The 11,653-nt window shown below is 62.7% G+C and overlaps 1 protein-coding gene across 1 annotated transcript; it reads left to right on the top strand.

The window, feature by feature from the left end:
• The first annotated feature begins 3,563 nt into the window (after window positions 1-3,563).
• Window positions 3,564-11,443, top strand: PTBP1 (polypyrimidine tract binding protein 1). The gene is made up of 12 exons (XM_075543956.1): window positions 3,564-3,644; window positions 5,211-5,241; window positions 6,332-6,407; window positions 6,627-7,117; window positions 7,194-7,479; window positions 7,561-7,638; window positions 7,786-7,934; window positions 8,963-8,996; window positions 9,347-9,439; window positions 9,534-9,750; window positions 9,862-9,939; window positions 10,038-11,443. Exons 1-12 carry the CDS (start codon window positions 3,637-3,639, stop codon window positions 10,168-10,170), a joined length of 1,674 nt encoding a protein of 557 aa, XP_075400071.1. The 5' UTR covers window positions 3,564-3,636; the 3' UTR covers window positions 10,171-11,443.
• The last annotated feature ends 210 nt before the right edge of the window (window positions 11,444-11,653 follow it).

Raw genomic sequence — 11,653 nt, 5'->3', positions numbered from 1 at the left:
TCCCTCCCACGGAGCGGCTGATGGGTTCATCTGCTACCGGCTACAGGCTACCTACCTGCTACAGGCTACCTACTACAGGCTACCTACTACAGGCTACCTACCTGCTACAGGTTACCTACTACAGGCTACCTACTACAGACTACCTACCCACTGCAGGCTACCTACCTGGTACAGACTACCTGCTACAGGTACCAGGGCTCCCAGGTAGAAGCACACGCCTCGGTTCATTTCAGGGCAGGGTCTTCCCATCAGGGCCATGCACTGATTAATCTCCTCTAGGTAAACCACGGATATTTGAGTTGCCCCCCCCTCGGCCCCCAAAGGCTGCAGTGGCTTCATTTGCATAGCGCTCTGTCATCTGCATACTACATTGGCCAAGCCCTGCAGACTTCTGTGAAACGGACTAATCACAGGGCAGGCTGTCCAGTGTCTCTGCGGGTCAAGAGGCATTGACCCAGGTCCTCTCCCCTCACCTGTGGTGGACACTGGGCTGTCCCACCTCTGGGTGCTGTGCTGCTGTGGACATGGGCTGCAAGTGGGCATCGGGCCGGATCTGTCAGGGCCTTCCATGAAACCTGGGAGACCCATTCAGCTTGGCTTCTGCTCAGATCCCCGACCCCGACCGGCTTTGTACTCAGGATTGAATTGAAAACTGCAAGGTCAGCAGAGAGTGACCGTCTCAGAAACGCATGGGGCGGTTCTACCCTGTCCTATAGGGTCGCTGTGAGTCGGCGTCGACGCGATGGCAGGGAGTTTTGAGGCCCTTCACCTCCATGGGGCAGACACCCCAGGAAGAGAGTTCAGGCCCTAATATGACGAGGCGGGGATTGAAGGGGTCCAAGGAGGCCCCCAGCAAGGCCAGGGAAGAAGGCCCGTCCCTCAGACCTCCAGAGAGGCCTGCCCACCTCTGGAGCACAGCCTCTGCCCCCAAGCAGATGTGGGAGAGGGGTGTGTGTGAGGGGTGGGGGGTGACCATATGCTTCAGGAGTCTTCTACCCCATGTGATGCATGAAGCAGGAGCGGGGAACCTTCTGGAAGGAAAAGCAAGGTGCCCAGACCTTGTCTGAGTCCTCCGGTCAGTGCTGCTCCTCAGAAATACTACGAGGGGGTGCCTTTAAGGCACAGAAACGCATTTTCTCACAGTTGTAGGAAGTCCACAGACGGGAAGTCTTGGGGCACCGTCTCTGAGGGTTTGGGGTAGCCCCTCAGGGACTTCCTTGTGACAGGGCCTGTCTTTCCCCACCCCTGCGGGCTCAACTGTTCCTTTCACCTCCTGCATCTGAGAAGAGGGGTCCTGGTGTTGCTGTGGGTTAAGTGTGGGGGACACTGCTGGCTGGCACTCCTGAGCCTCTCCTGGGCAAGATGAGGCTGCCACTTTTCAGGCCTCAGAGTCCTGGGTCAGCGCTGTGTCCTGCGGGGCCGCTGAGAGTCAGGTGGCCCCTGGCAGTGACCTCACCTCTGCCAACAGGGTCCCCTCCCCAGGGAGCCAGCAGACAGGGTCCAGAGTCCAGAGGTCCCAGTCTCTGGCAGACTGCTCCATCTCTGGCAGTGGGGCCGGCTGGCAGCCTTGAACCGCCGACCTTGTGGCGAGAGAGCAGCCCCGTGCTTAACTCACTGCACTACCAGACACATTTGGGGGATGGGGGTGCAAAGTCGAACCCAAAACAGGCCCAAGAAACAGAGGAGTTAAGGAGAGAGGCAGGTAACTCAGGCCTATCAGGGTGGGTCCTGCAGGCCAGGGCTGGTTGAGTTTTATCCTTTTAGGGGGAACCTGTGCCCCATAGGGTGGGCTTGGCTGGACTGGACTTTAAAATAGACCTTGTGTTAATCAGGTTAGCCACCTCCTCCTCAGTCTTTGCCCCACCCCTGCCCTCCCTGGGAGGCTCAGGAGCCTCAGGCGCAGTGGCCCCCAGACCTGTCAGGGATCTCCTACCCTGCATGCACCGGGGCTTTGCATCGGTCTCCAGCACATTCCTGATTAACCTAGGGGCTCCCTAGGATCTGGGGGCCCTGCTGGCTGGCGCTGCCTAATTCCACCTGGAATCCGCCAGCACTCAGAATCCTGGGCCACATCCAGGCACTAGTGCTGCTGGGCCTGGGGGTGGGGTGCAACAGCTTCGGTGCTACAATTCAGGGAGGAGAGGGGGGCAGAAATATCACTCCTCCCTCCTCCTTGGGGTCAGATTGCCCAACAAGCAAGGTCAGCAGGAGCTGACTTCACAGCTCCCACCACATCAAAGACTCAGCCTCTTGGGTCTGGCTGGCGTCGCCCCCCACCCCCTCACTCTCCCCCCAAGCCTACAGCATACTGCAAAGGTGCCCAAGCCTCTTTCCAAATGCACATCCCCCAACAGGCCCAGGGGCCCGGGCAGCGGGCCTTTCCCAGTGTCCTGGGTCCTCCTGCCCACCCAGGTTGGTGTCCTTTAAAAATGCTTTCTGCTTTTTCAAGCAGACCGGCTGCAAGGGAGGATCATGATAATCTTCTGTTTCCTGAGCGTGTACTATGCTGGGAGCTGGCCAAGCCCCTGGACTCTCAAAGCAGCGGGGGGTGGGTGGCAGTCCCCAGTCTGGGAAGGCGGCAGGGCGGGCCCGGGTGGCACTCTGGCCCCCTCCTTGCCCTCCCTGGGCCTGTCCATCACTCTGCTGGCCGGGGTTGTGGCCTGCGAAGCGGTTTCCTGTTTCTTAGCACCAGCAGCCATCTGGGGCAGCCGACCTACTCCCGAGAAGAATCAGACAGAGAAAGAAGATGAGCAGGGGGCCCTAGTGGGCCTCAGCCCGTTGTTTCGGGTGGCTCCCAGGGGCTCACTAGGGCAAAGCTGTGCGTCTCCTTTTTCTTGTGCCCTGTGCACTGGGCCCGGGTCTCCGCCTGCATTCCTGCAGCCCGGGGCGGCCCGCGGGCAGGGCTGGGGCTGCGGGCGGAACAAAGACAATCGGGTGGGGGGTTGAAGCAGGATGCATTCGGTTCGCAGGCCCCGCGGCCAGCCAGGGAGGCGAGGCCAGCCCCGGCCTGCGAGGGGGGTGGCCGAGCGGCCTCCGCCTGCCAGCGCGCTGGCCTCGGCGTTCGCCGCCGTTTGAATTACAAGTTTTGGTCACGTGCCCACAAGCAAGATGGAGGCCCTGAGGTTTCCTGCCCGATTCCATGATGGCGGCGCGCCTCTCTTTGCCTTCACGCCCGAGGTGGGCGGCTCCTGCCCGGGTGCAAGATGGCGGCAGCCTAAGGGAAGCACGCTTTCGGCCGCCTGACTCGCCACGTACCCACTCTCAAGATGGCTCCCTGAGACGCCACATGCCACAGGGGAGCTCACTGGCCAAGACGTCATCACGTGGCATCACCCCCTCCCCCTCTACACGGGCCTTTGCCTCCGTAAGCCTTGACGAACGGCTATTTCCTCCAATAAGCGCCTGCCGCTCGCCTTGGCCCTGCCTCCCGTCGGACTTTGGCCATTAGGAGGGGCCGGCAGGGGGCCGCGACGTTTGCCCCGCCCCCTGGCCTCGGCGGGAGCCAATAGGCAGCCCGCGCGGGGGACGTGTACGGGCGTCTCCGCCATTTTGTGAGTCTATATCTCGGAGCCGTTGAGTCGGTTCCTGCTATTCCGGCGCCTCCACTCCGTCCCCAGCGGGTCTCCTGTGTGTGCAATGGACGGGTAAGTCGTCTCTCGCCCGTCGCCTGCCGCGCTCCTTACGGCCCGGCCGCCCCTCAGCCGCCGCCGGTGCCCAGGCCCGAGCGCCGCGCCCTCTCCGGCCGGGCCAGTGGGGGGGCCGGGGTCCCCGGCTCCCCTCCCCCCGCCCGGGCTCGCGGGAGCGGGGCCGCAGACAGCGCTCGAGGCGGCCCGCGCTCGCGGCTGGGCAGTCCCGGCCGCAGGCCTTGGCGCCGCGCTCGCCCCTTCCTCTACAGAGCGCGCGCATTTCCGGCCTGCACGCGCCGGTCCGGAGCGCACGCGGCGGCCGCTCCCCCCCCCCCCCGCCCGCCGCGGCGCACTTCCCCTCCGCCCGCGGCGGCCGCTCCCCGTGGAGCCTGCGCGCGCGGGCCTCTCGGCGCGTCCGGCGAGCCTGGGCTCGCTCGCGGCCCGCCTCCCGTCGGGGCCTGCGCGAGTGCGTTTCCGCGCGCGCCCGGCGGGCTCGGGCGCGACGCTGCCGAGGAGCCCGGTCCGAGCCCGTGCGAGTGTAGCCGCGCGCGGCGGGCTCGGGCTCGACGCTGCCCCGCAGCCCTGCCCGCTTCCCGTCTGGAGCTGGCGCGCGCGCGCTCCGTCCGGCCGTGGTACGCGTGCGCGGCCCCCCGCGCGCTCTGTCCGGCCCCGTCGCGCGCCATTCCCGCCGAGAGGACTCTGTCCTCTCCTCCCCCGCCCGCCCCAGGCCCGGGCGCGGCCCCGGCGTCCCTATCCGCCCGCCCGTCCCTCCCTCCCACCCCGCCCGCCGCCGCATGGGCGCCCCGCCCGGGCTCGAGGCCGGCTGGGGTGGGCGCGGTGCGGCGGCCCCCCGACGCGTCCTCGAGTGGTCTCGCTTCACTGTCCCCTTTGTTCCGCCTCCCAAGGGAGCCGCGCGGCCCAAGGTCAGGGTGCAGGCTGCGGAAGTGGCTGTGTCCCAGAGCTCTGGCCCACCGGGGAAGGAGGATGGGGTTCAGCCGAGTCGGGGGGGTGGAGGGCACATTTTGGAATGGTGTGGGACTGCCCACGGGGCGCTCGCTGCATGCTGTGTGTTCCGGCCTGGCCCGCCAGGACTGCCCCCTGGGAAGGGTCCCCTACCCCAGGGGTCCTGAGCCCGAGCTGCGGCTCAGCGCCTGGCGCTCAGCCTGCGTGGTAAGATGGCCGAGGTCTCCAGACGGATCTTCTTAACACCCAGGAGCGGCCCCTCCCGCAGGTCCTGGAGTGGTGGGTTTCCGGCTGCAGGTTGAGGGCAGTCTGTCCGCCACTTTGTAGCTTTGTCTGGTCCGAGACGGCTGCTGGGGGGGCCGTGTTGGGGCTACATAGAGGGGGCCCAGGTGCTGGATGGAGAGTCTTCACAGGTCTTGTGAAAGGTCCCTGGGAAGTGGGGTGCCGCCAGTTACCAGTCCTGCGGAGGTCAAACTGCTATCGTGACCTCAACCCCCAGGCGGTCCTGGGCTCTGGTTCCTGATCTGGGGCACCAGGGAAGGAAGGGTCCCCTCTGAGCAGGGAGCCCTGTCAGCAGAGCTGTGTGGTCTCCTGGCTAACACCCCTTTCCTTTCTCTCTAGCATTGTTCCAGACATAGCAGTTGGTACAAAGGTAGGCCTGCTCACTTCCTCTTGTGGGGGGCAGTATGGGGTCTCCAAAGCTAAAGGGTGGCCCTCCTTGCTGGTACTGCTTTGGGGCACACAGCTGCCAGTCACCAGATCGTTGGTTTGCAGTGGCCAGCAGTTCGAAGCCTCTAGTCGGTCTCCTTGTGGTGGAAACCATGGGCGGCTCTGCCTTTGCCTAGGGTCGCTGTGTGAGTGAGCCTGCGTTGGCTCTGTGGTAGGGAGTTCGAGGATGGATTGTCTGCTGGTTTTGGATGGGGGAGGCAGTGCCCGTGCTTGGGGGCTTGGCCAGCAGCTGGTTTTGGAGTTTTCCCCAAAAAACTCGGTCTTCCAGTAGATAGGTCTGTTGGTTAGAGGTGGGGCTGAGTCTGAAGGGCTCCTGGATGTGTCTAGAGGTTTGTATCTAGTTGGGTCACTAGTGGGTGCCCCTCCTTTCCCACCTGAGGGCTGGGGCAGGCCCCTAGGTGGCAGGGCCCTGGCCCAGGGTGGCGAGCGCCCCCTGCTGAGCTGCTCTGGAGCTCCTCGGTGGGCGGGGGCCTTGTCTGCCTGCAGACGGTTGTGGTCATGGGAACCACAGTTAGGGCTTCGGGCCAGGGGCCAAGAATGCTTCGGGAAACTCCCGCCCTGCCGAGCGCCTGCCGAGCCGCAGGGTGGGGAGGGCTGGGGGCTGGGTGCCACTGTTTGTTGCACCTGGGCTTCAAGGGCCTGGGCTGCTGGAATCACAGGTGGGGTGGGGTAGCAGGTGTGTGGAGGGTAGCTGTACCTGTGCCCCAGCTGTTGCCCTTGGGGGCCTGTCACTGCAGACTGCTGCACCCACTGGGGTCAGCAGGAAGACAGGGTGACCCTCGGCATGCACACCCTGTCCTGTGGGATGGCCAGGCAGGGCAGACAGATTGGGTTGCCAGGGCTGGCTGGGAAATAGGGCGCCTACCTGTATGGAGCGATAAGGGGGCTTTGTCTGCCAGGGCTGACCAGGCCTGGTTGCCAGCTTGAGCCTGGCTGTGGTTGTGTTCTTGTGGGCCGGGTGGGGGTCTGGACCCCGGGTGGGGGCTGGCTCCCTGAGGCCCTGTCTCTTCCAGCGGGGATCTGAAGAGCTCTTCTCTGCCTGCGTCACCAACGGGCCTTTTATCATGAGCAGCAACTCTGCGTCTGCAGGTGAGGCTCTGGCCAGTGGGGTGGGGGTGGCGCATACACAGGCACAAGGGTAGGCCTGCTTGTTTTCCTTTTGGGGTGCGACTCTGTGTCTGCAGGTGAGACTGGGGGTGCAAAGGTAGGCTGCTTGCTCATTTCCTCTTTGGGGTGGTTCTGGCCTGTCCTCACCTGGGGGTCAGGGTGCGGCACAGCAGGAAGTCCCACAAACCCACCTCCCTGCAGCCAATGGGAACGACACCAAGAAGTTCAAAGGTGACAGCCGGAGCTCAGGTGCCCCTTCTCGAGTTGTGCATGTCCGCAAGCTGCCAGGCGATGTCACCGAGGGGGAGGTCATCTCCCTGGGGCTGCCCTTCGGGAAGGTGACCAACCTGCTGATGCTGAAGGGGAAGAACCAGGCCTTCATCGAGATGAACACGGAGGAGGCAGCCAACACCATGGTGAATTACTACACCTCCGTGGCTGCCATGCTGCGTGGGCAGCCCATCTACATCCAGTTCTCCAACCACAAGGAGCTCAAGACGGACGGCTCGCCCAACCAGGCGCGCGCCCAGGCCGCCTTGCAGGCCGTCAACTCAGTGCAGTCTGGGAGCCTGGCACTGGCCGCCTCTGCCGCCGCGGTGGACGCAGGAATGGCTGTGGCGGGCCAGAGCCCCGTGCTGCGGGTCATCGTGGAGAACCTGTTTTATCCGGTGACCCTGGATGTGCTGCACCAGGTGGGTTTGGGCAGATGCAGCGGGGTGGGGGCATGGAGCGGGCACCCACCCTGACCCGCTACCACTGCGTCTTCAGATCTTCTCCAAGTTTGGCACAGTGCTCAAAATCATCACCTTCACCAAGAACAACCAGTTCCAGGCGCTTCTGCAGTATGCCGAGCCTGTCAGCGCCCAGCATGCTAAGCTGTCCCTGGACGGCCAGAACATCTACAACGCCTGCTGCACGCTGCGCATTGACTTCTCCAAGCTCACCAGCCTCAACGTCAAGTACAACAATGACAAGAGCCGAGACTACACTCGGCCCGACCTGCCCTCAGGGGACAGCCAGCCGTCCCTGGACCAGACCATGGCTGCGGCCTTTGGTGAGGGCTGTGGCGGGCTGTGTTAGGGAGCTGGGGCGGCGTGCGGTGCAGTGCAACGAGCCAGAGTCTTCTCCTTTGTAGGTGCACCTGGCATAATCTCAGCTTCACCATACGCAGGAGCCGGTTTCCCTCCCACCTTCGCCATTCCACAGGCCGCAGGTACTTATGTGTGCTTGCCTTGCCTCCCGCCAGGGTGGGGGTGGCTACAGCTGTACAGGTGGTGGATGGGCAGCAGGCAGAGAACCAAGCGTTCTTTGCCAGAGCCTAGGGCTATGCGTCACACCCTGACTGTTGCTTCCTCTCTAGGCCTCTCCGTTCCTAATGTCCACGGGGCTCTGGCCCCCCTGGCCATTCCCTCTGCTGCGGCGGCGGCTGCGGCAGCAGGCCGCATCGCCATCCCAGGCCTAGCAGGAGCCGGCAACTCAGTCCTGCTCGTTAGCAACCTGAACCCAGAGGTACGTGCTCCTCCTCCCATCCTGGGCCCCTCCACAAGGACAGGCAGGGAGGGCGTGACACTGTCTTGGGCGGCAGTTGACCAGGCTCCACGTGTTGGTACAGGTCATTCACCCGTTGCCCCCCTCCGGCCCGCGCCGCCGCCCAGCCAGCCTGTCTCCTAACCCTCCCCACGCATGCAGACGTCTAACCCCGTGGCCCACAGTTGGTGCGGCTTAGTTCATGAGGACAGCTGAGTCTGGCCACAGTCAGGGTGCCGGGCTAGGCACCCTGAGCCCTGGGGTGGTGCTGAGTGGTCTTGGGTGACCTTGAGGACTGCTCGGGGAGTGGGGCACTCCGATGAGTAAACTGCTCGGGATCCTCCCCTCTGGATTCACGGGATGACTGTTAAGTCAGCGTTTCAGTCTGTCCTCCTGTCTGCCTACAACTACTGCTTCTTCCCAGGCTGCGGGCAGAGCAGGCCAGCCCCTCGGTGGGGGACGGGGCGCTGGCAGGCCAGCGCTGCACTAACACCGCCTCACCTCGTGGCACGGCGGGGGCAGGACCCGGGGTGGGGGGCGGGGCCTCCTGCCAGCCAGAGCAGGTTGCCCTCTGTGCCACCGCAGGCCGCGAGGTGAGCCGACTGCAGCGTGTGCCTAGACCGTGACTGAGGGGACACGATAGTTATTTTCTTATGTTTTACTGACCTGTGTTTTTGCTACTTTTTTTCTTTTCTCCCCTTCCCCTCTCCCGGTTTTTTTTCTTGCCCTGATCCGGAATTTCTTTGCCAACTGACTGCACGGTACTTCTGCTTCCTGTTGTTGCTTGAAACAAACAAAACATAAATAAACAAACAAACCAAATTCCCCCTCAAACCCTGCTCTCCGGAAACCAACCTGCCCTTGAATATTAACCACCTTGACAACTCCGTCATCCATCAACCATGCCGCACGCCTGCGGGGACCGCCTTCCTCGTGGTGGACGGCCGCAACTCGCTCCCCCTGACTCTCCCTCTCCCTGTCCCTCCGCTGCCTTGCTCTGCTGTCTCTAGAGAGTCACGCCCCAAAGCCTCTTTATTCTCTTCGGTATGTTATCGTTCCCACTTCCTCTCCCCGAGTGTACTGTGAGGTGGCACTGGCTCAGCCTGGCACTGGCGCGGTGTGCGTGTGGCCGTGTGCGCGTGCAGCTCCTGGGGTCCCGCATGCCGTCCTATGTGGCCTGTGCTGGGGGCGGGGAAGGTGGCTGCCCCTTGGCGGCACACCCCCGGCCTGGGGTCACTCTGGCTGACCTCAGCTCTTGCGAGGTGCCCTGTGGCCACAGGTCCCCCAGGGCAGTGATGGGAGCCTGGTGGGTGTGGGGATTGGGGGGCTGCGGGGAGACCGGCCGGCCCGTCCCCCCTCCCCCCGGTACTCAGGCCCCTGTCGGGTTTTTGAAGGCGTGTACGGGGACGTGCAGCGCGTGAAGGTCTTGTTCAACAAGAAGGAGAATGCCCTGGTGCAGATGGCCGACGGCAGCCAGGCTCAGCTTGGTGAGTCCTGGAGGGGTGGGGGGGTTGGAGGGGAGGGGAGGTCTAGGTCTGGGCCCCTGCCCTCAACGGCCCTGGCGTGTTTGCCCGCCCATAGCCATGAGCCACCTGAACGGGCACAAGCTGCACGGGAAGCCTGTGCGCATCACACTGTCCAAGCACCAGAACGTGCAGCTGCCCCGAGAGGGGCAGGAGGACCAGGGTCTGACCAAGGACTATGGCAACTCGCCACTGCACCGCTTCAAGAAGCCCGGCTCCAAGAACTTCCAGAACATCTTCCCGCCCTCGGCCACCCTTCACCTCTCCAACATCCCGTAAGGAGGGCTGGCCCCCACCCTTCCTGAGCTGGGACCCTGGTGGTGGGAGGGAGGGCCCAGTCGCTGTTCCTGGAGTCGCTGGCTCACAGGCCCGTGTGACTCCTGCAGGCTGTCCATCTCAGAGGACGACCTCAAGATCCTCTTCTCCAGCAATGGTGGCCTGGTCAAGGGCTTCAAGTTCTTCCAGTGAGTAGGCCCCGCCCCTCCACACTGGCCCCGCCTTGCCCACGCTGGCTCTGCCCTGCCCTACCCTCACGGCCTGCCCACCCCGTCCCCCCCTGCAGGAAGGACCGCAAGATGGCTCTGATCCAGATGGGCTCCGTGGAGGAGGCCATCCAGGCGCTGATCGAGCTGCACAACCATGACCTGGGCGAGAACCACCACCTGCGGGTCTCCTTCTCCAAGTCCACCATCTAGGGCCTCCACCGGGTGACCACTTACATCATTCCAGAGAATTGCCACTTTAACGCAGCTGAAGTGACCTTACCACCAGAGATTTTATTTTTTTAAAGAGAAATCAGTTTACCTGTTTTTAAAAAAATTAAATCTAGCCCTCTGTCTAACCTTGTGGTTGGGGGGCGTCCCACAGCTCGGCCACGCCCCTCAGGTTTCACAGCGATGCCTCTGGAGCCCGGCCACCCCAGTCCCACCCCTCCCCACAGGGGACCGGGCTCCTCCACGCTGGTTCCTCGTGCCTTAACCCACGGCCACCCGGCTGGCTGGGGTGGGCCTCGGGCTCCACCTCCATCATGTACTGACTGACGCCTTGGGGGTTGGGCAGCGGCCCGCCTGCCCCATCAATCAAGTCACGTGATTGGCCCCCACCTCCACTCCCGTCAGCAGGGCGCCCCCTCCCCACATCCCCAAACCAGGCGGTGCGGGGTGCTCTTTTTGTATTATATTCGCAGACAGCTGTGCCTAGCAATACTTCAGGTGACCAAATATTCTAATCTCCTCATTTATATGCAAAGGACCTAGTTTTACGTAACTTTTTATAGCAAGATAAAGATGACATCCATATATGTAAGCTTCCTCCTTGTATTACCTTGTACTCTACTTTTAGTATTCTTTGTAACAGCGGGCTGCCTCGCTGGGCAGGGTCTGCGTGCCCCCAGCCAGCTGCCTGCCTGCAGCCTTACCACACCTCCCTGCAGCTGCCCAGACACACTCTACACACTTCTTCAGGGCTCTTCGTGTGTTGTTTCTCTGCAAATTGTGGACCAAAGTTATTTCTTGTTTTCTGTCTATGCCTCCAGTGCTGGGATCCAGAGGCGGGTGGGGTCCTGTCTTAACTGGCTGCAGGCCGCGCGGACCCCCATAAAACCCCTGTGTGTCCTCTGGGCGGGTTCCACCAGCCACAGGGATCCCCTTCCTGTGGGGTGAGGAGTAACAAGGTGTAAATATTTATGACTTTTTATACCTGTGCGGCAGGGGCATGCGGCACGCAGCGAGGTCTTACCAGACAGATGTATATTTTGATAGCAGCGATTACAGGCGCAGTATTGTACCGCGGGCAACCGCACTCACGGCATTCCGGCCGCCAGCGGCCACGATGCGCAAAAGCCTAATTAAACGATTTTATAATGAAACTTTTGTACCTTCTCCGCCGACCTTTCTTGCTGTTATGTTGTAGAAGGCAGCTGGCCGTCCGTCTGTATTCAGACTTTGAATAAATGTCTCCTGATTTCTGCCTCTTGACTTCCCACTTCTTTGGGCCCCTTTGTCTTTACCCCTGTGCCTAGGCAGCAGCCCCCGTACCCTCTCCCCCATGAATCTACTTTCTCCTTGACCCCACTGAAGTCAGGCAAGATGATCACCCCTGGCTGGACAGGCCAGTGCTTCCTGGGGTCCCAGGCCCAGCGTCAGGTGGGCGGGGCCGCCAACACCCCCCTTCAAACAG

This window comes from Tenrec ecaudatus, chromosome 1 (assembly GCF_050624435.1).
Source record: "Tenrec ecaudatus isolate mTenEca1 chromosome 1, mTenEca1.hap1, whole genome shotgun sequence".
NCBI lineage: Eukaryota > Metazoa > Chordata > Mammalia > Afrosoricida > Tenrecidae > Tenrec > Tenrec ecaudatus.
Note: the sequence above shows the minus strand (reverse complement) of the source record. Positions and strands in the feature narration are given on the sequence as shown.

Excerpts from the sequence above, each read along its gene's own strand:
- PTBP1 (XM_075543956.1), top strand. Across the intron at positions 9,751-9,861 it reads CTTCACCTCTCCAACATCCC|GCTGTCCATCTCAGAGGACG; the intron begins GTAAGGAGGGCT and ends TGACTCCTGCAG. Across the intron at positions 9,940-10,037 it reads AAGGGCTTCAAGTTCTTCCA|GAAGGACCGCAAGATGGCTC; the intron begins GTGAGTAGGCCC and ends CCCCCCCTGCAG.